The sequence below is a fragment of the Pogoniulus pusillus genome, chromosome 27 (assembly GCF_015220805.1).
Source record: "Pogoniulus pusillus isolate bPogPus1 chromosome 27, bPogPus1.pri, whole genome shotgun sequence".
NCBI lineage: Eukaryota > Metazoa > Chordata > Aves > Piciformes > Lybiidae > Pogoniulus > Pogoniulus pusillus.
Genome location: NC_087290.1, coordinates 9418551 through 9446260, shown reverse-complemented (window position 1 = coordinate 9446260; position 27710 = coordinate 9418551). Strand labels below are relative to the sequence as shown.

At 43.8% G+C, this 27710-nt stretch overlaps 1 protein-coding gene across 5 annotated transcripts; it reads left to right on the top strand.

The window, feature by feature from the left end:
* Positions 1-395: 395 nt before the first annotated feature.
* Positions 396-27169, top strand: RABGEF1 (RAB guanine nucleotide exchange factor 1). Of its 5 annotated transcripts, none has more exons than XM_064165822.1 (10): positions 396-528; positions 10850-11035; positions 14086-14252; positions 15192-15311; positions 18246-18412; positions 20540-20621; positions 21372-21504; positions 21924-22015; positions 22919-23175; positions 24983-27169. In XM_064165822.1, the coding sequence occupies exons 2-10, from the start codon at positions 10857-10859 to the stop codon at positions 25379-25381; spliced, it is 1596 nt and encodes a 531-aa protein (XP_064021892.1). In that variant the 5' UTR covers positions 396-528; positions 10850-10856; the 3' UTR covers positions 25382-27169. The 5 variants fall into 5 exon arrangements, with proteins under 5 accessions (XP_064021892.1, XP_064021890.1, XP_064021894.1 ...); XM_064165820.1 differs by having other exon boundaries at positions 18243-18412; XM_064165821.1 differs by lacking the exon at positions 396-528 and adding an exon at positions 547-679 and having other exon boundaries at positions 18243-18412.
* Positions 27170-27710: the final 541 nt, after the last annotated feature.

Below are 27710 nucleotides of genomic sequence, written 5' to 3'. Positions count from 1 at the left end.
ACGAGATATCTACCACCTCTCTGGCCAGCCTGGGCTAGTACCTCACCATCCTCAGTGTAAAACGTTTCCACCTTCTCTCCAGTCTAAATCTCCCTCTTTTAGTTTCAAACCATCACTCCTAGTCCTGTCACAACAGGCCTCACTCTCAAGTCTCTCCCAGCTTTCTGATGGGCCGCTTTAAGCACTGACGAGCCGCAGAAGGTCTCCCTGCAGCCTTCTCTTTTCCAGGCTGAACAATCCCAGCTCTCAGCCTGTTCTCAGCAGAGGTTTTCCCGCCCTCGCACCGTCTCTGTGGCCCTCTCCGGACCGTCCCGCAGGCCGCCGCTCCCCCGGCAGGACGGTGCCGCTCCCGGAGCCCCTCCGGTCGCCAGCCCTGCCCCTCGCCTTCTTCCGGGAAGGAGCCCCGCCCCGGAAGCGGCGCCACGCCCTTCCGCCGCCGCGGAGGGGAGCCAGCTGCGGGCCGCCGTGACGGGAGGAGCGGAGCGCGGAGCAGCGCGGCGGGTTCTCTCCCGCCGCCCGGGGCAAGCGGTGAGGCACAGCTCTGAGCCGCTTCGCTGCTCGCCGAGGGGCCGCGGGCCTGCCGGGCTCCGCTGCGGAGCTGCCCGGTGCCGCTGGGCCCGGCTGCGGGAGCGGACTCCCCCGCTGAGGGACAGCCTCTCCGGGCAGCCGCGCCGTGACGGTTAGTGACGGTTCGGTGGCTGTTAGCGTTCCCCGCCTCGTCCTCGCTGTTGTTCCTTATCGTTCGCTATCGGCCTCGGTGATACGGCGTCTGAGCCAGCACCGGGGCCCGCCCCGTGAGGAGAAGATCGTTCCTGGCCCTGCCGCTCAGGAATGGGGAAAGGCCCCACCGGGCCTCGGGGTAACAGTGACCGGGCTGAACGCAGCGGGTCACGGAGAAACTTAGCAAGCAGCTTGCCCGGTGTGCACCGCCCTGAGCTGGGCTGCTTTTACGGTGCCTGTGTTACTGCTTGTGAGTTCCACGGGCATGTTTCAGTAGGCAGTGTGGCCGAAGGGGGCACTGAGAACTTGGGCAGTCAGGCCCCTCAGCCTGATCCCTGCCAAGATCCCTTCGGATCGAGAGGCTTTGACTCTTCATCCTCGCACCAGTATTGCTACTGCGTAACTGTGAGACTGGGGATCGAAGTCCTTTTGGCTGAAGCCAAACGAGGATTGGAGCAGATTTAAAACGCAGGGCAGCTGGGGTGGTTTGTGGGTGTTTGTCCCTGTGTGAACGCCTTGCGCTGTCTCCAAGCTGCTCCTGTGGAGCAGGGAGTGGCTGTATTTTCGCAGAGGGTGTGGGAGATTGAAAGGTAGATGACTTCTTCTCTTGATGTTACTTTCAGTGCGTCATCTGAGAGGGTAATTTGGCTCTTTCTTCAATCCTGGGCTGCAGTGGTCTGTGGGCAGGGGCTGGTGCTGGATTAACTTGGGGGGAGTGTTACAGGCAAAGTTCAAATCAGGTTCTGTAGGCTGAGTGGGGCCCAGATGAGTCCCATTGCTGGGAATTAGTGGCACTGCCCAGCGTTGGGAGAAGTCTGGCATTGTGGAGATTGTGCTGGCAATCCAGCGTTGACACAGCTTTTCTCGTTCGGTTTCGTAGTTGTGAAGCTGTTTTCAGAGTGCTTTGTTTCAGCAGCTCCTCACGCCAGGCCTCTGGCATCTGCACTGAGTTTCCCAGATACCTGGGAGCCTTTTGAGGCTGATGATCAAGCAGTGTGGAAGGAGGTAGTGTTTTCAGGAACAGTGTTTCACCCAGGAATTGGATGGGTTGGCAGTCTGGGCATGGTTACACAAGTGTTGTACAGAGGGGAGGATTAGGAAGAGGATTGTAACTCAGTGGAATGCTTTGCTGATGAAAACCAAACCAACAGACAATAGAAGGGGAGAGCAGGATGTAAAATCGATTGTCCCAATTCAGGGATGGCTTTACAGGACAAACTGTCATTCTAAGCTTGAAGGTAGTTCATGAATCTGGTGTTTAATCTTGTATTTTTGTCTAGAATAGTCTTTCTCAGCCTCTCCTTCCCCTCCTAGTGTTTGCTATGTATTTCATATTCATTGAATGGTTTTGGTTGGAAGGTACATTGAAGATCATCTACTTCCAAGCCCTTTGCCATAAGCAGGGACACCTTCCAATAGATCTGGTTGCTTAAGGCCTCGTCCAACCTGGCCTTGAACACCTCCAGAGAGGCAGCATCCACAGCCTCCCCAGGCAACCTGTTCCAGTGTTTCACCACCCTCACTGTAATTTCTTCCTAATATCTAGTCTAAATCTGCCCTCTCCAAGCTTCAATCCATAATTCCCAATTGTGCTTTTTTTTCCTCTGTTGATGGAGTGCTTGTGGCCCAAAACGAGACCTAAAAATGGTGCTTGTGAAGCCCTGTTGAAGCAGTCAGTATGACTGTATGAGATACAAAATGCATGGGACGTTTTGAAGTTTATTAAGCTTAGTTTTAATCTGTGTCCACATGAGTGTGGTTGACAAAGCACACAGAGTGTGTGGAAGCTGATTGCATCTGTTTCTGAGGAGGCTGTGGGAGTTTTTAGCTAATCCTCCTATTCTTACTGGAATTCCAGGTCAGACAGTACAAAGCAGTTTTTAGATGTTTCTGGTGATCCCATTTGAAAGTGCAGTGATGACTCCTGTGTGGATGGTGAGATGCAGACTGTTCATTCCTGAAGAGGTTCCAGTCCCAGCTGGGTGGCCGTTGCTGCAGGCAGTAGTTAAGGATTTGCTGTGGCCAAACAAAATAGTAGCTTAAGGTCTGTAGTTGGAGAGGGAACATGAATCTTCCAGCTGAAGTGGATTGTGAGCTATGTGGGCAGAGAGATGAAGTCTGATGGCAATTTGGGTTCAGAGGTTTTGAAGTAGTGCCAAATTACAATGCCAAAGAGTACTGGTTGTTCCCAGGTGGCTGTGTGCTGTCAGCACAGTTAATGACCATTTCTTCACCTAGGACCATTAGTTAGCAACCTGCACTCTTTAGTCTAGGAAACAACTGCTGGAGCTGAAGTGTCTTAATTGCAAGCAAAATGCACATTAAAACTGTGAAGACTCATGTCCTCAGTTGTGGATGCCACAATGGGGCCTCAACCACCTCATTCCTGGAAGTGTTTAAGACCAGGCTGCATGGGGCTTTGAGCAACCTGGTCTGGAGGGAGGTGTCCCCATGGCAGGGGGATTGGAACTTGATGCTCTTTAAAGCCCCTTCCGTCTCAAGCTGCTGTTTCTCTGTGATCTGTTCTGCAAAGCTAGCTGCCATGCTTCTTCCTCACTCCCTAAGCTGTCTGATGGCTTTCCTATTTTCTGTGCATGAGGCTCTGAGATCATATTGCCCCACCCTTTCCTCTGGAGGAAATTAACTCATGGTTAATTAGCTTTGTGCTAATTATACCCCTGAATGTTTAGGGTTGTGCATGAATTGTGACTCAACGCTTAGATGGCTCTGAAGAAGCTTGTGGCATTTGGGTCAGTGCTTGCTCTCTGGGATATGCAGCTGCAATGTTGGTGGTTGTTCCAGAGCATAGCCCAATCCCATCCTTCTTTCCCTTCAGTTTTGATGCACTTTCTACTCCACCTTGTACATTTATCTTCGTTAATACAAGCTGTGTGTAGTTTTAGGTGGAACTTGCTACTTACTCCCTTGCTGTGGGATGAGATGTACAATTTAGGCACAAGTAACATGTGAGCAAGCAACTGTTGCTCTGAGAGTTGTGTGTTTGGAGACTTCTCCCCAGTTTCCTGCTCTAAAATTCCATGCCATTAATAACCAGCCAGATGCAGTGAGTGATACTGTGTAAGACACTGTGAGGACTCTTTGAAGCACTTTGATTTTTTTAATGTGGGTTTTTTTTTTAATTAGAAGAATTAATGCAGTTTGTTCATTAAGGGCTGTGAGAACTTCAGCTTGAAGAGCCAAATCACATTCACTTCAGCACAAAGATGAGGGTTGGCTGTTGCTAAGAGTTGGTGCCAGGTTGGGTTTTTATTGTGTGTAGAAGGCTTGATTTCAGGGAGTGAGGTAAAGAGATGAGAGAAAAGAATAAACAACACAAATCAAGAAACCAAAATCAATCCAAACCAAGCAGACAGGGAGGCTTTCAGACATCAGGAGACTTTTTTTTTTGTTGTTGTTGATGTTGTTTGTAGTCAGAAGTGTAGAGGCTGAAAGAGGCTTCGCAGGAGTCAAATGCAGTCTCATGCTTTGGTCAGCCTGCCTGTTTTGAGGCTGTTGAGTGAAGTCTCCTCCTGTTCCTAGACACATGTAATGAATTTTGGTGCTCATATTGAAGCTCTTACAAAGTCTTGCAAAGCCACTGCTTTATTTCCACAGTTAGCATGCAGGGTTATTTAGAAACTGCTTTCATAGCTCATGATAATTATAAATGGACTTTCAGTTACCTCTTACTAAAGATGTCTTAGACTGATTCAATAAGGCCCCTTTCTACTCTGCTTTGATATGTGAGGTTTTTCAACCAGCTCTTCCATGAAAGGTGACCTGAACAATCCAGAACTAATAAATAGTTGATGAAAAAGTCAATATCTTGTTGTTGGGGCAGTGATGCAACCTGCATTGACAATGAAGGTGTTGCCTTGCCTCAGTCCCTGGGATATGAGGAAGGTTACACCTTGGAAAGAAACAAGAAGAACAAGCTGCTGGCGTCTGAACTCATGACAAATCTGTACTGCTCTTAAGCTTGGTTTCACTCACAGTGCTTCTCCTGAAGCCAAAGCTGTGGCTTATGCAGTCTTTGGAAACCTTGATGGGTTATGAAAATTATCTTGGGCTTATTGCTGCAAAGAAGCTGTTACATAAGTGTAGTCTCTTTCATGTGCGCCTTAAGTCAGCCCTAGTGACAGATCCTCTTTTGATGAAAGGAGCCCCTTTTCCTTACCACATAAAAGCTAGGCATGCTCTTGCTCTTTGCAGTGCCTGTGATACCTGCTTAATAAGATTGCTGTGAATTTTCCCATCTGTTCTGTATTCTGGTCTGTGTGAAAATGAGAATGTAGTCCTTTGGTGGTGTTGAGAGCTTTGAGTGTGGCACAAAAGGTACAATGCCCTGCAGCAGGAATTGCTGCTGCTGCTGCTTTAGTCCTCCTTATGGGGTACTGACAAAAATGGACTTGTAATTGGAGGAGAGACAGCTTTTTGGAAACTTGCTTTTGTGCTTTGTGTAACTGACCAGCATATCAAGGGATCATGTCTGATCAGGAGGTGTTGGAAGTCTTTTGAGCTCTCTTTTTATCCTTTGGTTTTAATTGTGCAATATAACTGATTCTGAAGATTTCCTCATCAGTCCCGTGGGAATGGGGAAAACCCCAGAACATTAACATAGTATCTGGTTGCCTAATTCAGAGTCAGTACAGTCTGTTTAGTTCTGCACTGATGTTGGCAAACTTCACTGTCCTGCTTTAGGAGCAGTCAAGGTGCCAGAGGTTGGATGTGCGGATGGACATATTCAGATCTAGACCCATACAGGACTGTAGGTATCTAAGGGGAGATATGATCAGGGTGTTGCTGCCCATGCTCTGGTGACTGTTCCAGATAGTGTTCAGTGTCTATAGCTGTTTCCCAGTGATGTGCAGGGAATTAAGATTGTAGATTCACAGAACTGCAGAATCACAGATGTCAGAGGCTGGAAGGGACCTCGAAAGCTCATCCAGTCCAACCCCCCTGCCAGAGCAGGCTCTCCTATACCAAACTACACAGTAATGCATCCAGGCAGGTTTTGTATGTCTCTAGAGAGGGAGACTCCATAACCTCCCTGGGCAGCCTGTTCCAGTGTTCTGTCACCCTCACAAGATAAAAAAATTCCTCCTCATGTTTACATGGAACTTCCTATGCCTCAGCTTCCACCCCTTGCCCCTTGTCCTGTCGTGGGCATCACTGAGCAGAGCCTGACTCCAGCCTCCTGGAACTCACCTTTACATCTTTATAAAAGTCGACGAGGTCACCTCTTGGTCTCTTCCTAGCTGCAGAGCCCCAGTTCCCTCAGGCTCTCCTTGTAAGAGAGATGTTCCATTCCCTTAATGCTCTTTGTGGCTCTGCACTGGGCTGTCTCAAGCAGTTTTATGTCCTTCTTGAGCTGGCGAGCCCAGAACTGGACAGTAGTTTTGTCTGAAGATAAAATACTTTGGTGGAATCCCTTTGTAGAGTTAGAAGCATTCTGGTTTATCCTGGGCATGTGGAAGGATGTAGCCATGGGCAGCTGAGGCTGTAGCTCAGTAAGTGTGCCATTGGGCTGGGAATGCCTGGCAATGCACATGGCAGGAAGACAAGGAGCTCTTTGGTGTCCGTACAGTCTAATCCTCTGTTAGCCATACTACAAATACTCTGATTGCCAGCAATGAGACAGCTTTGCATGCTGTGATTGTCCACTCTTGCAGCCATGATGTAACAGCACATGTTAGCAGTGATCCTCTATAAGGAAGCCCACACATCATGTGGCAGGTGGAGTTTGAAGATCATGATCATGGAAAGGTGTTGGATGTTTTCCATTTTTCCATTTCAGAGGAAAAGGGGGAGGGAAGAAGCTTTTACTGGCAAATAAGTAACGAGGGAAAAGGGAAATTATGAATTAATAACTGAGTCTTAAGAGCCTGTTCTCTTTTGAAACTTTTCAGATTAACATAGATATTAACCCTTGATGAGGTCTAGTACAGAAATACTTGAAAGAAGCTTCTGCATCATGATATTGAAGAGGAAATAAGTTAAAAAGTGACATTTCTGCTTTCCCTGATGCTATCCACAGCAGAACTGTCTGAAGCACCTACTGAGCAAAGCAATGGGATTCTGAGTAACCTGATCTAGTGTGAGGTATCCCTCTCCATGGCAGGGGAGTTTGAACTGGATGATTTTTGAGGTCCTTTCCAACCCTACCAGTTGTGTGATGAATGGCAATGCCATAGAGTCCGTAGATTTAGTTGCAGAAAGTTGACTTGAGATGAATTTTACTAAAACTTACTGAGTTGCTCATTCAAATGTAAATGCTGAACTGCAAAAATTGGCTGTGCAACCTTTTTTATTAACAATGGCTGTATGTGTTTAAGGGCAGCAGAAAGCCTCTGCTTCAAGTGCAGCATGTGATTTCTTCATATTGATTCAGGGTGACCTCTTTTGTCCCTGCATCTGAAGCTGATGTAACTGCAATCGAAAACACTTGAAGGGGAGGAAGCAGCACAGTTTGCTTTCTAGTGGCTTTGCAGCTGTTTGCAAACCTCTCCTGAAAGAACTCAGGAAAAAAAGGAAGCTTGCTACTGAGAGACCTGCAGAGAAAGCTGCTGAACTTGGACACTAAACGGGACCTTATTTGTAGTTCTGCTGTGCGCAGAGGGGGATGCCAAAGGTAATTGCACTGCTGCTGGGTGGCTAAAGCTCTGCATACAGAAAGCTGATTTTTGTGTCTTTGTCTAGTGGTAGTGAAAGTGCACAAGTGGCAGGGAAACTCAGTGTGCTGTTGGGCTTTCAGAAAGCAAGATGTTGATGTGGGGTAGGAGCAAGGTTATGGTTTCATTATGGTCCTTTAGTCTCCAGAGTCTCTTGAGTGTCTGAGCACTGCACCTTTGAGTACGAACAACAGACACCCAAATTCATGAAATTGGCCTCCAGGCTGCAATTGTAGAACCGTTGTAACTTACTCAGTGGCAGCAGATGATAGCATCAGGGATGTTGTTTCGTTGGGTGATAAGGATGGGTGTAAGATTTCTCCGATGTGTTATGAAAACGTTTTTCTCTCTTGTGTCTTTGTGGTTCTGTGTAGTTTGCAATGAAATCTTTCAGGCTGCTCAGCCATACCTTTACATGTAGTGTACACTGAGCTCTTTTACTAGGACAGGCACCTGCAGTAGGAGTCTCTGCACAAAAGGCTGCTGCAGCTTCTGTTTTTAGGAAGCAGTCTTTAAACTGGATCAGGAGGAGCCGTGGAGTTTCCAGCTTTTGCTTCCCTGTTCTTTTCAGAATTAGTGATAAAGGGCACGTCTGAGAATGAGGCTGTGTTTCCAGATACTGCCAGCAGGCAATTGCTGTCCCAGGCTGTGCAGCTGACAGGCATTTGAGGTTTACTTTCTAGTCTGCTGGATAGATTTCTCAGTCAGCACCTCTGTGTGCCACAGTAGTCAACATAAAGACCTTACCTGAGGAATCAGAAGATGAAGATTGTACAGAAACCAAAGATTCCTGTGAGGGCAGCGTACTGATTTTCCTCTCCTAGTTTGTCCATCTGGGAATGAAGTGAAGCTCTCTTAAATATCTAACATCTGGCTGCTGCTCCTTTTGTTTTGCTTTGCAGAAACACATCAGTGTCTCTTTAACTGTCAGACATCTCTGTGGGAAAGAAAAGAGCATTCAGCTGCTCTCTGCCTATGTAAATGAGAAAAATGTCTTTATAAATGATGCCATTAAGAACTGATTGATATACAGGTCTTTATCATATAAGTAATTTTAGGTTATTTTGAGAAACTCATTACTTGTTTCAAAGCTAAAAAAGATGTTGGTGGAAGGAGCCTTAATTCTTCCATCAATAAGGTGGAGTATTTAGTTTGTTCCCCCCTCAGAGAAAATTGTGTGTGTTTCCCAAGCTATTTTAAGTAATAACTTGTTTAGATTAATAGGGAATGTTAAACATCAGCCTTCTAAATTGGTTGATCTTATAAATCAGCTTGGAATAGCTGTTACTTCTGTAGCCAAAAACTGGTCACGGCAGTTGTGCTGTCACATCTGTTTTGCTGGATGACTTGAGACAGTTTGAGGCTCTTTCTAAGACTCCCAAGTTCAAGGGCTTCCAGGGGTGAGTAACCTTTGCTGAACAGAAACATGAAGAGCCAGAGATAGAGATTCTTCAACCATACAAACTTAGGACTCAGGGTAGATTTAACTGGAGCAGGGCAGAGTTAGGTTGGACATCAGGAGGAAACTCTTTACACTGAGAACAATACTGGAACAGGCTGCCCAGGGATGTGGTTGAGGCCCTGTCCCTGGAGACACTCAAGATCAGACTTGCTGTGGTCCTGGGCAGGCTGATCTAGTTGGAGGTGTCCCTGCTGACTGCAGGGGTTTGGACCAGATGACCTTTCAGGGTTCTTTCCAACCTAATGCAATCTGAGAGTAATTATGAAACACAAGATTACAGTTACTGATGTTCTTCTCTTGAAGAAAGTCTTCTCGTCTTGTTTTGCAGGCATTGCATCTCGATGTGTGTTCCCTTTTCCTTAAGTAATGTGCTGGAGAGGAGTGTTTAGAAATCTGATTTTCCTCTGAGAGGCAGGAAGTGGCAGGGGTACCTTTGGTTATGAATGTGAGAGCAAGAAACCAAATTGCTAAGGTGCTTGCTCAGCTTGTGCAAAGGGCATTGTCTGAAAGGGGACAACCCTCTGACAACTCTGAGGGTTGCAGGAAGAAAAAAGGACTGGATTTGCATTCCAGTGCCTTGCTTTGATAGCTCCAGTGCCTGTGTATGTCAACATTGCAATCCAGACTTGCTTTCCAGTGCCTTGCTTTGATAGTTCCAGTGTCTGTGTATGTCAGTATTGCAATCCAGACCTGCTTTCCAGTGCCTTGCTTTGATAGTTCCAGTGCCTGTGTATGTCAGTATTGCAATCCAGACATGCTTTCCAGTGCCTTGCTTTGATGGTTCCAGCGTCTGTGTATGTCAACATTGCAATCCAATTGTCAGTCCTTTAGTATGCAGACCTTAAACTTGCTAATGCAGGTAACCCTGTGCCACTTTTCTCCGAAAATGAATCCAGGATTGGAACAAAGCAGTTGAAATATCTTTGGGAGCAAGCTGGCGTGTGGGATGGTTTCTGTCAAGCAAGAAAAGAAAAGGGAGGACTGGATGGTTGGAAAACAGACTCTGCACAGTGGTGTGGGCATGAGAACCCATCTTTTTGTTGCTGTCACTATATATAAACTCTGTGGAGCTGTGCTGTATGCAGGTGCCCAACTTAACTCTGAAGTAACGTGAGTGCTGAAAGACATGGAGATGCATTTGGCAACAGGACAAGGGGCAGTGGTTCTAAACTAGAGAAGGGTAGATTTAGACTGGGCCTTGGGAAGAAGTTCCTTACTATGAGGGTGGTAGAACACTGGAGTAGGTTGCCCAGGGAGGTGGTGGAAGCCCCATCCCTGGAGACATGAAGAGTCAGGCTTGGTGGGACTCTGAGCAACCTGAAGGAGTTGAGGATGTCTGATTATTGCAGGGGAGTTGGACTGGATGACCTCTAGAGATCCCTTCCAACCAGTGCATTCTGTGATCCTATACACCTCTCACCCTGTTCATGCACCTTGCTGAGTTAGCTGTGATGCTTCATAGTGCTGCCAGATATGTTCTTTGAGGCCAAAGATGTGCTGCCTGAAGTCTCATCAGTGTGATTCTCTGCAGAGACATTCTTAGCCTGAATGTAAAACCACTTGGTCTCTTACTCACTTTGCTTCATTTGCTGGTGATTATAACTTTACTTATATTTCCTTCGTTGCTTTGTGCCTCTGCAACTGTTAGAACAATGTGCTGATGAGATAAGAGACTTGTACCTTTCTTCCACGTGTATATGGAGCTACAGGACTAGTACTGCTGCTTTGTGTTCCAGGCCAGCTGCCTGGTACCACTGGCAGGTCACAGGTATGCAAACATATGCTAATGATGAGGCTGACTTTCAGGGCTGTGTGGTTATATAACTGTGCCCTTTCTCCTGTAGCCTTTGTATTGTTGCTATGGAACTATTAAATAATTAAATCAGGTGACTTCTTTCTAAGGGACAAGATTCCCTTTCTAAGAGACAACAGCAAAAGAAATTATTTCTAGCAGGCTGTTACATTTCTGCCTTTAACTCTCTTTCTCTTGAAACAGGAGGAAAATGAGCCTGAAGTCTGAACGCAGAGGAATTCACGTTGATCAGTCAGAGCTCCTGTGCAAGAAGGGATGTGGTTACTATGGCAATCCAGCTTGGCAGGGATTTTGCTCCAAGTGCTGGAGAGAGGAATACCATAAGGCCAGGCAGAAACAGATTCAAGAGGATTGGGAGCTGGCAGAGCGGTAAAGAGCCTTCTATTTCTTCATCATTTACACTAGGGTGACTTCACTAAGTACTATTCCTGGCTCCTATTTTCTGGTCCCGTTCGCTGGGGCTCAGCTTCATCATAAGTTTTCAAATTTGACCTTTTCAGCAAGAATTAAACTCTTCCTTTTGATGCATAGATGAATATTTATGGCATTCTAATTTAAGAAGTTTCAAAAGAAAGTCTGCAAAGTAGCAGATGTCAACACCCCCCCCCTCAACAAATACTTTGACCTAATTTGCATGCTGGAATCTGTAAGGGTGAAAGTGACAATTTTGATTAAAATACCTCTGCCTCTTGAGACTGTAGTTCTTATCTTGGATATTGCCAGCAAAATGGTTTGACATTTCAGCTACTGATTAAAAACTTGGTTTTAGTCTTGTCTGTGATCTAAACTGCAGGGTTATGCCCAAAAGCATCAAAGCTTTAGCTTAAAAATGTAGATTATTTTTCTCAGCAGATATTTTGTGTAAAACAGTCTTGCTTTCCTAGTGTGATGGATGCTTGACACTGAAAATGAGTGTTGGAGGAAATCTATGGTTGAGTGAGAAAATAAAAGCTGCTTTTTGTGGGATTTGAGTGGGAAACAAAAGGGTTGTCCTGTGGCAGAGAGATGGCAAAGCATCTCTTGCTCTACAACTGTCCTGTGTCACTAGGTGGGAGTTAGATGATGTCCACTCAGAATTACCTGTTTCAGGATTATGTGAGTTCTTGAGATGGAGGAGCATCTAGATGTGTGCTAAGAGTCTTTTGGTGCGTGACCTGAGCTGACCAAGGTGTTCATATTGGCTTAGGTTGGAAGGGATCTGGTTCAACCTCTCTGCCATGGGCAGGGACACTTCTCAATTAGACTTGGCTGCTCAAGGCCTCATCCAACCTGCCCTTGAACACCCTCAGGGAGAGACATCCACAACCTCTCCGAGCAGCCTATTCCAAAGTCTTGCCACTCTCATACTGAAGAGCTTCTTCTGAGATCCAGTCTAAACCTGTTCTCCCTCAGATTTAAACCATTCCCCCTTGTCCTGTTGTTAAACACCCTTACGAAAAGTCTCTCTCCAGCCTTCCTGGAGGATCCCTTCAGGTATTGGAAGGGTGCTCTAAGGTTTCCTGGAATCTTCTCTAGGCTGAACAATCCCAGCTCCCTCAGCCTATCCTCACAGCAGAGGTGCTCCAGCCCTTGGGTCATCTTTGTGACCCTCCTCTGGACTCCCTTCAGCATCTCTGTATCCTTCTTACGATGGGGACAGAACTGGGCAGAGTATTCAAGGTGGGGTGGCACAAGAGCACTATTGACACACGTTCTGTATTGGTTATATGTGGTGGAACTCTGGGTGTAAAGTACAGATTCCCAAGAGACCTGTCTGTCCTTTGGTGAACTTGAGTTACTTGGTGATACATTAACCAAAGGCAGTGGGGGGTAAAAACAAAGAAAGGAAGGGGAAGAAAAAAAAAAGGCATTAAGTACCCTGCTTACAGCAACCTGCCTGAAGGTGACATCTGTGGAAGCCCTCTGAGCTTGAGTTGGGTCCAGCCTGATGGCTGTAGTTTGAGCTCTAATTTTTCTGACTGCCTTAGATCCTATTACTTTAGGCCTTGAGCTAGTTTGCTTTTGAAGTTCTCTTTACCCTCTGACACTGGAGCAGATGAACTGCAGGGAAAAAAAAAAGACAGAAGGAAGTGCTTGAAAACTTACCTGGCACCTGATCAGGTTAGATAAGCTGTTGAGTACAGTCCTTGAGAACATGCCTTTTTCTTCTCCCCTGTCCCAAAAGCTTGGCTTAAACAGCTAATTACAACTTAATTTTTATTAGAGCAGATAGCTGTTGAATAGGGAGATGGTACAGAAATAGAGAAGCAGTAATTGTTGTAGTGAGCAAACAAGATCTGTCAGTATGGATAAGGCACAATTCCTGCCTCAAAGATTACAAATGCAAAACCATTTATGGGGCATCCTGAGCTGGATAGATGTTTAAAGCAAATTGTTCACACCTCATCATCTTGAAGGGCAATGTCATAGGTGTCATATCGTAGAATGGCTTAGGTTGGAAGGGACCTTAGGGGTCATCAACTCCAACCTCCCTGCCGTGGGCAGGGACACCTCTCAACTAGACTTGGCTGCTCAAGGCCTCATCCAGCCTGGCCTTGAACACCCCCAGGGAGAAGGCATCCACAAACTCCCTGGGCAGCCTATTTCAGAGTCTCACTACCCTCCTGAAGTCTGCAATCCAGTCTAACCCTGCTTTTCCTCAGCTTCAAACCATTCCTCTTTGTCCTATTGCTAGACACCCTTATGAAAAGTTCTCTCCATCTTTCCTGTAGGATCCCTTCAGGTGTTGAAGAGCATCTTTAAGGTCCCCTTGACCCTATTTGGATTCTCCTACACAAGAAGAAAAGTGTCTGTTGAAGGATTAGTGTTTGCCCTCCCTTGCTGCACAGAGGAAGTCTAAAAGATGCAAAAACACCCCTCAGTGATGCAACACAATTGGCTGTCTCCTTCAATCAGTGACCATATGTGTTGCCAAGGCTTTGTAAATGAATTCTGACAACAGGAAGGTGTTTCCCAGAATGTTTCTGAGCATCTCACTTGCTCAGCTCCAAGCCATAATATTTCTTTAGTAAGATGGTAAAGCTTTGCCTGTGGTAACAGGTTGTGAAGCTCCAAACACAGTGCAGGGAGTAAGGCGATGGAATTGGTTATTGGAAATCTTCCCACAGTCTTTCCCCTCACCTCCGTGTTTGAAGAACTGAGGGCTGAGAAATGAGGCGAATGTGACCATGATTACACTTCAGTCCTTTTGACCTCACTATTTAATCCTCCCTGGGCATCTTAAGCTTTCCTTTATTTCCACCAGTGCAACTTGGAAAGAGTGAATGTAAAGCAGTGAAAGAAAGTGTGGTAGGAAGCAAGAAAGGAAGATGAAGATAGAGGAGAATTTGCGTGTCAATGAGTAATCTATTGCAGGGGAAATCAGCTTCTTTGTGCTGTTGTAAAGCGTTTAAATTAGCTCTACATTTTTGAAATTCCAGGCTTCAGCGTGAGGAGGAGGAAGCATATGCCAGCAGCCAGAGTACCCAAGGAGCACAGTCACTGACCTTTTCAAAGTTTGAGGAGAAGAAAACCAACGAGAAAACACGGAAGGTCACTACTGTGAAAAAGTTCTTCACTGCTTCTTCTAGAGCGGGAACTAAGAAGGGTAAATTTCTCCTTTGCTTTTAAGGGTTCTGTACAACACATGGAGTTATGCTCCTGCTTGCTGGCAGAGCAGGGGAAACGGCAAAGTTCTTCTCTTGGGGTAAGCACTACTTAGCAATAGCTAAAACATCAGTGTGCTACCAGCGTTGTTCTCGCACTAAATCCAAGCTGCAACATTGCACCATCTACTAGGGGGGAAATAAACTCTTAGTTCAGCCAAAGGCAGCATGGGTGCAAGTTCTTGCTAGGTTCATGAGTCAACCATAGTGTGATATTGTGGGTTAGGACTTGAAGGAGAACTCTTCCTGAAGAAAGCAGGTTAAAAAAGGGTGCTGGCTGTCAGTCACCTCGAACTGATGTGCCTAAGTGTGATGGAAACACTGATGCAAAATAATCAGATCGTGCTGCCATAATGCATCACTTCAGCAGCTTTAACAGAAAAAGGGGAATGTGTAAACAGGGCACCTTTAAATGAAAAGAAATGTGAGAGGGAACTTGTACTCTTGGTGTGGCTGTGGGCTGGGAATACCAAGTTTGTGGTTGGCTGAGTGAGTGTTCTACAGAGTGTGTTACAAGTGAGAATGCTTAATGGCACTGATGCCTTTGCATAGCAATAGCTTACACGGGCAAACCCCGGAGGATGCTAGACTGTGGAGGAGGCATTCCAGGAGGTAAAAAGCAGCATTAATGTATCTTAGCCTTGCAGAGGGTGCATTTCCTTAAGAAGTCCTGACTTTGTTTGGATTTCATTTTAGAGTTTGCCTTGGTGCATGGGCAGCAGCTGGCTAAATGAGGCATTCACCTGTGTATTAAACCCATTTTTTTATGTTCATTCTTCTCACTTTCCATATTCTCTCTTTTTTTCTTTTTGATCCCATTCACCATCCCTCCTGACGTGCTCCTGCTCTCGGTGTCCTGCTTGCTTTTGCATTTATTTCAGTGGCTCAAGAGAAAATCGTTAAGCAAGGACAGCTTGGGAGGGAGCGAAATGCTGATAACATTCTCAGGGATTTGAAGGAAATTTTTACTCCCTCCTGGGAACTGGCTTCCCCTACTGAAGGTAATGCAGTACAGCTTGAGCAAGCTGGCTGCTTGATGTTAGTAAGCTTCTTTCTTAGCTGAGCTTTGCACAGTACAAGCTAGGGTTGTGCCAGTTGTAACTCGTGCTGTTGAGTGTGGAGGTGATAAAATCTACCACCTTGAAGTGAACTTGGATCTCTAAACCAATTCTTTGCTTTTTGATAGGAGAATATATCAATAAAATGGAAACTTCTTTGAGCAGACATCTGAAGAATTATACAGTTTAAAAACCCAAGAGTTGTGTAAGAAGTACCTAGATCTTGCTTCATGTTTTTGTCAAGTACAATTCCAGGTTGCCATTATAAATCCGATCGTAAGCTGAAGCTACTTCAGTTTAATTGTTCACACTCTGTGAACCTTCTCGTTCTCAAAACATCTCCAGATGTTTGTCATGTTGATCAAGAAAGCAGTCTCATAGCAAGAGAAGACACACTGGTTTCATTTAAACCAGAAGGACACCAAACCCTTTGATGCAAACCGTTTAACATCTTGCCCTGTGCTACTTGTTTGCAAATTTGATGTCTTCTGCTGACTAAAGAAATCTGAAGAGGAACCGTTCTTTATTTAGCAAATTCTATGAAGATGATGGATGCCTGTGTGCAATAGAGATAATGACAACACACTTCTAATATTCTTGACTTGGACTGGGATCCATGACCATGGCACAACCATAGTGAATCACTGGAGTGCTGTGATCTGCTGTGACAGCTCAAGGTTTTGTAGAGTGCCTTGAGAAAAATTTCGCTATTAATAGTGTTTATTCTTTGTAGAGGTGAGCCCTTCTTAACCCTTTCTTCTCAATTTGGCATATCTCCTCTTTAAGTTGTTCAGATGGAATTTCTTTTCTGTAATCAGCTTCATTTTAGTTAGATTTTTTTTTTAAAGGACATGAGAAAGCTAAAAATATTTTGTTGCTGAAAATATATTTGTTCCTGCGTTGCTTAGTAGTCAGTGCTTAGTGCAGGTTCATTCTTCAATCATGATTTCAACACACAACTACATGTTCTTAATGTGACTCATGAAAAAGAGTTCATCCTAACCTTTAGGGTTTTTTTTAATGCCTACATTAACAGCAATTTACTTCAATTCTCTCCATCTCTCTAGTGACTAAAAAAGAAAAAAACACCTATTTTAAATCTGAGACTAAAAAAAATGAATCATGTATTCCTCAAAGTCAAAGAGAAACAGTATGAACTTTATTCTTCTACTACAGTGCAGTGTTGAAACAAGTTTAAAGGATCTTTGGAATAAAATTCAGTCATTACTTGTGGAAAAAATATCCCTTTTAGAAGTGGAACTGCTTTCCTTTTTATTATTGCAGAGCTGTGCTCTCCACTCGCTGGCCGTGTAATATTAAATGTCACCAATGTAAATCACCACAGAGTAATAGTTGCTGTTCAGCTTCAATGCTGACCAGGCATTCTATTGTGAATCTTGGGTAGAAAGAACACTGGAGGAAATCTCTGGAAAAAAGTGTTCTTGTATAAATAGAGAGGAGACTGATTTGCAGTTTCTATCTTGATTGCTGCAGCTGGAATTTATTTGCAAAACCTTAGCATTTAAACACAGTAAATTTTGTACCTGACCACATTATTATCCAGAGAAGGTCATGCTAAAGTGGCAAGTCTTGTGCTTTGGTCAGATGATCAGTGTTGTTAGTTACTGCATCATACAGCTTTGAATTCTCTGTAGTGCTCTATCTCTGTAACAACAAACTAAAAAGACACTGATAGGCTACCTCAGATCTCCCTAAACCATACCAACTTACAGATGCTAATCCCATGTACTTCCTTTTCTTTTGGAGTTGTGCATGTATGCTTACTGAAACAAGGAGTGCTTTTGTTGTGCATGTTAGTATTTTCAGGTTGAGAGCAATGTTTGTATCACGTTGACCATGATTATTTCATGTTTTCTGTCTCTTTGCTGCTTGCTTTTCATCACGTTCATTTACATCATCCCTATTCAATCCTTCATTTTGAGCAGTGTTGGCTGGCAAGTTGAAAGGTGGGTGAACCAAACTTGCGTAGTGAAGGTATTGGAGCAGTGTCATTAACTTGCAACACACACCTTGGAAAATCAGATGTTTGTGTGGGAAAAACCCCTGTGGTTGCAGCTATATAAACTTGCATCCCGTGCTGTGTGCAGTCTGTGTTCCTACCTCCTTCTTGAGTGCCAAGCAAATTCCTCCTTGAACAGGTCTGGTGCTTCTGCTCTTGCTGAAACACGAATGGCCAAGCTCTTGTTTACACTGCAGGTGTGATTCTGTGGCATCTGCTGCCTGGTAAACAAGGGCTGCTGCATCTGCCCTATCCTCGTGCTCCTGCTCTATTCTTGTGTTGCTGCTTCTGTGACCAGGAAGATAGTGTGGGGAGCTGTTGAAGCTGAAAAATAAACCCCCACCAAAATACTGATTTCAAACTAGGCCTGCCCTGAACTACAGCTGCTTCAGCTAGTTCACGAGTCAGTTGAATGCTCATGTTGGTGCAAGCAAAGGGGCAGGAATGTCAAGGTGAGGGGAGAATGGAAAAGGCACTGCTCCATGATCTTAAACTGCTGCAGAATCCCATCTGACAGCCTCAGTCTTACATGGAGATGTCTTAACCTGGGATTGAAAATGTAAGAAACCCAACAGCAAACCCAAGTTACAGCAATCTGCTAATAGAAAAAGGCTGTTAGTGTGAATGGGTCTGTGGCTATTCACTTCAGCAGATCAATGACTTTCCTAGAGTTCTCTTTAACAACATCCAACATTTCACTGGTAAAGGTTGAGGAATAAATGCTCATTCATCTGCACAGTTGGGAAAAACAAAACAAAACCATAACCAGCCTGGAATTTCAAGATGTGTTAAATGCTTCCCATATTCATTAATCAGTGTAAAAATGCTCATCTGATGTGCTCCCGTCTTCCCAGCAGAGATCCAAGAAGCCAAGGCTCCCAGTCCTTCCATAAACAGGCAGGCTAGCATCGAGACAGATCGAGTGTCCAAGGAATTCGTAGAGTTTCTCAAGACCTATCATAAGCCTGGACAAGATATCTATAAGCAATGTAAACTCTTTTTGGACACAATGAATCATAAAAGGGTGAGTTTGGCTTGCCTTTTATATATAAAAATTGGAGAAATTGAGTCTTCATTCAGAGGGACTTGGGTGGGCTTGAGAGGTAGACTCGAGTCAGCCCCATGAAGTTCAACAAGACCAAGTGCAAGGTCCTGCATCTGGGTTGGGGCAATACCAAGCACAAATCCAGGCTGGGTGAGGAGTGGCTTGAGAGCAGTTTGGAGGGGAGAGCTTGGGAGTAAAGAACTTTTTCCTATCACCCAATCTAAATCTGCTCTTCTCTATTTTCAGCCCATTAGTATCTTTGTAACTTTTATCTTAGATAATTTTTATCTTTGTGCAATCTTCTTTAGTTTTCTATTTATGTATAGAATGCTTATGACTGTTAAAGTTTAAGACAATACAGTATCAACCCACATAACCCCTTTCCTTTGGGAAAAAGGACTGTGGGTTATATTAAATGTGGAATAAAGGCTACGTTTTCATTCTCCATTAAAATAACTCAACGTTCTTGAATTATTTATGTGTTTGTAGTGCCACCTATGGTTGAAATGACTCTGTATTCAGCACAGATTTTTTTACCTTCCATATCCTTTCCTATTTAGTATCTAGTTAATGAAATTAGAGCCTCAAATAGGACTGGAAATTTAAGACTGGAATCTTATATGCCCTCCACTTTGAAAACATCTTGGGTTTGGTTTTATTTTTTCCCTCTTTTAGAACTGACTCATTCTGAGCATAGAGCTTGTGAACTTAGAGTGGTGTTGTTACTGGGTCTGAACACCGAAGGTGCTGTCATTTCATCATACCTTCAATGGCCTAGACAAAAAAATCTTATGAGGAGTGACTGAGGGAGCTAGGGATGGTTAGCTTGAAAAAGAGGAGTCTGAGGGTCTACAACTACCTGAAGGGACATTGTGGAGAGGCTGCTGCTGGTCTCTTCTCACAGGTAATTGGAGACAGTACAAGGGAGAATGACCTCAAGCTGAGACTGGGGAGGTTTAGATTGGACATTAGGAAAAAGCTTTTCACAAAGAGAGTGGTAAGACACTGGAATGAGCTGCCCAGGGAGATGGTGGAGTCACTAACCCTGGATGTGTTTAAGAGTCGTTTGAATGTGATGCTTAGGGCTATGGTTTAAGGTGAATCTTTGTGAGTAGGGTTCTAGGTTGGCCTTGGTGATCCTGAGGGGCTTTTCCAACCTGGATGATTCTGTGATTCATAGCTTGTGGTAGTCAGAATTCTTCCTCAAATCACACAACTTGCTGCTACACGTGTTTATGTCCTAAATTGCAGTGCTGCCATTGGAGCTGAGGTTGTGTTCAGGGTAACTGTCTAGTGTTTTGCCTTACAGAATTCAGGAACTGAGTTGTCTGAGTCTAGTTTTCAGCCTTAGAGAATTCAGAAAGTTAATTTATTTCAATTATTTCATGTATGTTTTTTTGCTGCCACTTAATGATGAAAAGTGACTGAATTGGTGAAGTTAATTTTAACTCTTCAAACCTCTGTGATTTTTCTTTAGTAGCTCAGCGAGTTCCTGTCCAAAAGACAACATTTTTTTTCACAAATAATATTGTGAATATATTTCACAATAACTTTATCATAATAAATCTTTATAGATCTTATTTTCATCTCTGATTTATGTTCTTGGAGTTTTAATTTCCTGGGTGTCATGTTGGATGATACACAGTATATCCAGGTTGGATGAGGCCTTGGGCAACCTGGTCTAATGGAAGGTTTCCCTGCCCATGGCAGGGGGAGGTTGGAACTAGATGATCTGTAAGGTTCTTTCCAACCCAAACTGTTCTATGAACCTATGTTTAAAAAAGTAGGACGCAAAATTGAGAGTAAACATTCTGCTTAACAGCCCACATGAGTTAGTCAGGGATGTGTCTGGGGTAAACAGCATTTCCTCTGTCCAATTTTATTGCTAATGTACCTCTGTTCAGTCTTTCCCAAGTTAGAGCCAGTATGTCTTGGTTTCTCATAGTTTTAAATACAATTTAGCCAACATAAACACCTCTGGTGATATATTTGCATTCTCAGACTGTTAACTGCAATTGGACACTTCCCTTAAACAAAACCAGAGCACCAGGGGCATTGCTGTTGTTTCATCCAGACATGCACACTTAAATCAGCTTTCTGTTACAGGACTTGACTATTGAGGAGCAATCTGAATGTGCCCAGGACTTCTATCAAAATGTAGCAGAAAAATTACAGACACGTTGGAAAGGTACCAACTTCCTCTTCCCTCATGTCTTTACTGCTGAAAAAGTCACAGTTTGAGGTGAAATCCTCTTGCATTTGCAGGTGAAATTGAGGTATCCCTAACCAGCTTTTGCTATTAGCAAATTCTAGTACTGTGGTTAGAACTACTCCCAGCAGCACCAGTGCTATAAAGTTTTCCAGTCTCAATTAACTGGGCTTTATAGGTTGTGCTGAAACTCTCAGTTAAATGTGGTTCAACTGTTTTAATTTCTTGTTTAAATTCAGCTTGTTTAAAGCCAAAGTTGAATGAGTAGACTCAAGCCAATTAACAGCTTTATATTACACAGAGAAGCCAGTAAGAGGGAAGAGTTTCTATTGTAGACTGATTTTATGTGCCTGATCTCTGAGTGGCATGGCTTAAACATGCCAAGGGACTTTTTAAGACATAAACAGGAATAGAGGTCTTGGAAGACCTCACTGGATTTATTCCCAAAGACTATTTTCAAGAGCTATTCCTGTAAGCCACAAACAGTTGAACCTGATATGTGTTGAGTGTGCTTCACTCTGCATATACTTGGGCGTCTCCCTGTGGTGTTCTCCCCATTAGATTTTCACTTCTGCTGCAGAGTGTGAAAATACTCCAGGCAGATCCATTTATTAACTCAGGTTGGCTGAAGTCAGTAGATGATACTCATACCAAATCTTAAATCAATCTACAGAAGAGCCATGGATTACATTTACTTATCATTTTGGGGGTGGGATTTGTGCCTTTCAGTGCCTCCTGAAAAAGTTGAAAAGGCAATGGATCAGATTGAAAAATACATTATGACTCGACAGTATAAATATGTGTTTTGCCCTGAAACAACTGATGATGAGAAGAAAGATCTTGCTGTCCAAAAGAGGATCAGGTGAGCCTTCAGAAGAAAAACAGTCTTGTCGTCAGAGTCCTGTATATGAGATCTGAATCAAGCATGTTACTAATCTTCTGCTCTGCACACAAAAATAGGAAGCTTTTTATCTAGAAAGGATTAAAAACTCCTTCACTTCAGAAGCAGAAGGAATGAATAGAATGAAGAATAAAAACTGATTGGTTTGCTTTTGTTAAAATATAGCAAAAAAACCCACCCAAACCCACAAATAAAGTGTTTTTTTCTTTCTGAAAATAAATTACATCAGTGGAATGAACTAGCTTAGAGCTGGACTCATGCCTTGTTTACACAGAGCACTCCTTGTGCCTTGAATTCAAGCAGCAGCTCATTTCAGACACTTGAATGTTACTGGCACAGAGTAGTTTAACATTTTGTGTTTATTTGTTTTCTTGTCCTAGGGCTCTGCACTGGGTAACTCCCCAGATGCTCTGTGTTCCTGTCAATGAGGAGATTCCAGAAGTCTCTGACATGGTTGTGAAAGCAATTACAGGTTTGTGAGTGATGAGAGAGTAATTCTGCTCCTCTACACTGCTCTCATGAGACCCCCATCTGGAGTACAGCATCCAATTCTGTACCCCCAGCATAAGAGGGACATCAGTCTGCTGGAGCCAGGTCCAGAGGAGGCCACGATGATTATTGGAGGGCTGGAAAACCTCAACAGGCGGAGAGAGTTTGGGCTGTTCAGTGTGTAGAAAAGAAAGCTCCCAGGACATACCTTAGAACAGCCTTCCAGTACCTGAAGAGGCCTATGGGAAAACTGGGGAGGGACATTTTAGAAGGGCTTGTAGTGATATGATGAGAGGGAATGGATTGGAGCTTGAGGAGGGGAGATTTAGACTGGAGATTAGGAAGAAGTGCTTTAGAGTGAAGGTGGTGAGACAGTGGAACATGTTGCCCAGAGAAGGTGTGGATGTCCCCTCCCTGTAGGTGTTCAAGGCCAGGTTGAATGGGGTTTTGAACTAGATGGTCTTTCAGGTTCTTGCCAGCCCAAACGGTTTTACAGGTGTCAATGACAAAGTTGACATTTACAGCTTTAAATTTCCTATTTCTTGCTCATGAAATGATTATTTTCTGTTGTGATCAGAAGGGTTTCCAGGCTTTCAGATTTGTAGTGGTGTTGGACAGGTCTATAATCTGTGAAGTGGGAATAATCTTTCTGCCACAGAAGTGTTTAGACTCACCTGATCTATTTGAAATACTTGGACTAAACTAACAGGGACTGGGACTAAGTGATCTGTAAGGTCCCTTCCAACATTCAATTTCTGTTGGATAAAGAGATACTTTCATGGACCAGCAAGCACCACAGATACACAGATACAGTAATAGGTGCCCCACACCTTCAGGTGACTCATTAATGTCGTTTTAATGACTTGAGAACTCTTTTACTTTGCAGACATCATCGAAATGGATTCCAAGCGTGTCCCTCGCGATAAATTAGCTTGCATCACCAAGTGCAGCAAGCACATATTTAATGCTATTAAGGTCACCAAAAACGAACCAGCTTCTGCTGATGACTTCCTTCCAACACTTATATACATTGTTCTGAAGGGGAACCCACCCCGTCTGCAGTCTAACATCCAGTACATAACACGCTTCTGTAACCCAAGCAGGTTAATGACAGGAGAAGATGGCTACTATTTTACCAATCTGGTAAGTGCAGCAATAGTGCAGACATTTTGTACAGGGATGTCTTCTCTTTTGGATGGTAGATTTGGGTTAGACATAAGGAAGAAGCTCTTTATGGTGAGAGAGGTAAAAGACTGGAACAGGCTGCCCAGGGATGTGGTTGCAGCCCTGTTCCTAGAGATATTCAGGCTTCATGTGGCAGCCTGATCTAGTTGGAGGTGTCCCTGCTGACTGGACATCTGGACCAGATGACCTTTCAGGGTTGACAGAATCACAGAAACATCCAGGTTGGAAAAGACCCTCAGGATCACCAAGTCCAACCTATGACCCTATTCTACTCTGCTGCTTCCAACCTGATACAATCTGTGAAGCTGTGATGTAGGAATCTCCAGTGAGGGCAAGCACAGCATAACATAGAAGGAAAATTAATCTTTTGAGTAATGGTTGGGGTTGCTTAGAGTACAGCAAGCTCTTTGCTTTGCCTCCTTTCTTTTCCTCCTCTGTTTTCCAGACCACAGAGTGCTTTGCTTTCTTAATGATGTGAAACCCTTTATGGGAGCAGTTTGCTGCTAAGACTTAGGTATATTTTTACTCTGTAAAAGAGATAAGTCCTTTCTGTTCCTAAAATCCTGGGGTTTTGTTTGTGCAGATGTTAACAGATGCAGAGTTCCCCATTTAAACCCATGAGAGAGTTTATCTCTTGAAGGCACTGCAGAACTAGGCCATTAATGTGTGGAGGTAAACAGGTTTTATAAAGCCTCTGCAGGAGGCATTTATTGGTGTGCTTGTTTGTAGTAGAAGGAATTATGGTGATGAACTTGGCTCCTCTGTATTTAGTCATAAAGCAATTCTCAGGGGCAGATACGTAGCTGGATGAAATGGAATGTTAAAAACTCCTTGCAGTAGGAGGAGAGCATCCACAAAGTAAGATAGGTCATTTGAGATTCTTTTCATCAGAAAATGAATGCAGAGCACAGCAGATCTCTGCTGATCAGATTATTAAATAGTAATTTAACACTCTTGCCTAGCTGCTATGTTCTTTGTTTCCTCGCCTCCAAAATGCAGTGACCCTGGGGTTTGTGATAGACATTACCCAGTGGTGTCCAGCTGAACTGGTGTCTTCTTGCATTGTTCTTCAGAGTTTTCAACCTCTTCAGTCTTCAGGGAAAGAGAGATGGCTTGTCTGATATACTTAGCTTCTGGAAAAGCTCTTTAGTAGCAACCTGTTTAGGCATTAAATAATAGAATCGGTTACTGCATTCAGTTTTGGGCTCCACAGTTTAAGAGGGACAGGGATCTGCTCGAGAGAGTCCAGCAGAGGGCTACAAGCATGATTAGGGGACTGGAACACTGCCTGATGAGAAGAGGCTGAGGGACCTGGGGCTGTTTAGTCTGAAGAAAAGACTGAGAGGGGATTTAATAAATGTTTATAAGTATCTGAGGGCTGAGGATCAGGAGGCTCTGCTTACTTGCTCCCTAGGATAGGACAAGGAGCAGTGGATGTAAGCTGCAGCACAGAAAGTTCCACCTCAGCACAAGGGGGAACTTCTTTACTGTAAGGATCACAGAGCACTGGAACAGGCTCCCCAGAGAGGTTGTGGAGTCTCCTTCTCTGGAGACTTTTTGAAGACCTGTCTGGATGTGTTCCTCTGTGACCCGAGCTAGATTGTATGGCCCTGCTCTGGCAGAGGATTGGACTTGATCTCTTTGCGTCCCTTCCAACCCCTAACATCCTGTGATCCTGTGGTGGCAGGATGAAAAAATAAGCCATGTAAGTTCTGATTTGATTTGTAGCTTGTCTTGATGCTCTCTCTCTCTGTTTTGTTTGCAGTGCTGCGCTGTGGCCTTCATTGAAAAACTGGATGCTCAGTCTTTAAATCTAAGCCAAGAAGATTTTGATCGTTTTATGACTGGTCAAACATCCCCAAAGAAGCAAGAACCTGAGAGTTTTTCACCTGATGTGTGCTTGGGTGTTAAGCAAATGTATAAAAACTTAGACCTCCTATCTCAGTTGAATGAGAGACAGGAAAGAATTGTCAGTGAAGCCAAGAAGCTTGAGAAAGACCTAATAGATTGGACTGATGGAATTACAAAGGAAGTCAAAGATATTGTTGAGAAATATCCATTAGAAATCAAACCAAAAAATCAAGCCTTAGCAGCTATTGACTCTGAAAATGTGGAGAATGACAAGCTGCCCCCACCACTGCAGCCTCAGGTGTATGCAGGGTAATTGTCAGTGTTCACTTTGAAAAGTATCATTGTCCTCACCTAGGACTATTTGCTACTTGGGGAGGGAAGGCAATTTAAGGCTACAATTCAGATAAGCTTAAATCGGTAAATTTTTAAAGGTTGTTTTGTTTTGTTAAGTGTATTTATTTTAGCCAAGTAGATTTCTATTAGGCTTTGCTGGGTTTTTGAACTGAATTTAGATTTTTCTACACAAACTGGTGTAATTTTTAATCAACACTAGTTCATTGACATCTTTTCCTGAAGGCTACCTTCTAGGCATGCACTTAACTCCTTTTTAATAATTCCACCTGAGTTGGAGTTGCAGCAGAAGCTGGAAAGATAAGATGTTAGCTTCCACTGATTCTGTAGCTGTAAAGATGAAATTATATATTGTAAAATATGTAAAGTTGTAAATAGAATTTCAACTCTAACGTCTCAGCTGTGCATGACACCTTGTGTGGAGGTGAAAATGATATCCAAGTGTTCATTTCAGCACCTTTCAGTTGAATCACCTTGCAGTATAAAGGCAGGCACACTCTTCGTGTTTCCATGAGCTAAATGGTGTAACGATGAGTTGCAGGCAGAGGATATTGTGATGAGTGGAAGGGTTGACACTCAGACTGGGAAAGTCTATTTGAAACATTTCTTCATGTAAACATTCTGTCTGCTTTGTTCAGTTCACCTGATCACCTTCAGGGGTGCATAGAAGTGCTGATGTTGCTCCATTTGAGGGGAATGTTGAGCCTGGTTTCAGAAATAGGAGAGAATATTAGTATGAAAAAAATGCATAATGTAGAATTAAAAAGGGGGAGGGGAGGAGATATTTTTAAGAGTTGCACCAAAAGTGGCTTTCTGTTCTGGTATTGCCCAGTAATTTCCATCCACGGGCTAGGTCTTGATTGCTTCTTTGACAATCCTGGTAGATAAATAAGTTCATATAATGAGAGGCTGCTTTTTAGAAGGAAGGATGAGCTGTTGCTCTGAGCATAAAATGCACTTTATTTTCATGAAACAGCGTTCTTCTGGTCTTTAGGGACTCTCTTTAGCAAAAGGACTTCCCTTGCTGAAGCACTGCACGTCAAGGTAACTGTGGTTTGATGTCACAGTGTGTTTCAAGCCAAGAGTAATAGTTGACTCTGCAAAAAGTAACCTCTTGTGGGAGAACTTTTTTATGCCAGTGAAACATTTGCGCTATCGCTTTAAGTATCTTCCAGTGACTCCAGGCTGCCATCCCTTGTTTGTGTACCTGAGATATCAAACATAATGCTACTTAGCTTCAGCTGCTTCTAAGCAATGTGAAATTCTCACCATCGAGGAGGGGAAGGAACTACCTCTTCATTTTGTTCCACTGCTTTCAAAAAAAACCACTGCGATTTGAAATTTGCACTGCAATAATTTCAGACCACAACTGTGATTTGTGTGTTTCCCCCCCCCCCCCCTTTTTTTTATCCTGTCCAGTGGGTTGAACCTTATGAACTATGCACTCCTAGTGTTGCAGAGAACCACTTACCCCCCCAGACTCCACTAGAGAGGTGAAGCTAAATAGGTTATTATGAGGGGCAGATTGATTAATGAATTAATTTGTGTGTGGCACTGTGCCCAAATTAATTAGTATCTGATCTGACCAGTCGCTTGCAGTAATAAGACTGTAAAATATTTACTTTCTGTCTAAACACTAGGTGCTAATTCTGATATCCAGGTACACAGGTCTTCCTGGGGGTGGGGACAGGGAAAGCAAACTTTGGGCTCTTGTGTAAATTGACATGTTTAAATAAAAGTGTGTACATTATGGCCTTGGTAATGATTTCCTAAAGATCTCCTCACTGGGTTTTGTTATGCTGTTAATGGTTAAGGTGAATATAATTGTGGCCCCTGCTCCTCCCTTGTGTTTTGGGACACAATTCTTAGCCATTCATGTGCAAGCCTAGGTCTTTCTTTTTCTTTGCAGCAACATCATTGAGGTGGTTAAGTACTTAAGAACGACTTTTGTACTAAAGTATCTCTTATTCATATACCATGTTGTTATCGAGCCAGGAGAGTGGGAGCGTTTTCAGCAAACAAAGCCTCTGAGTCCCCCGTAAGTACCTCCATAAGGTAAGGTGGATTTCCACCCTCCATCTAGCAGTAGTTTGCATCCTCCTGTTCGAGTGACTGCTTTAAACCCTCGTTAGTGTTTTATTAGGCAAATGATCAGTCTGCAGGTAAAAGAGGGGAACAGTTTTGTCTTGCTTAAAAGCAAGGTAGTTCAGTTGCACTAGTGGTAGCTGCAGAGTGTCTTTAAAAATTAAGACTGAGCAAACCACTGTGCAGAGGATGCTGTCAGGTGCTGC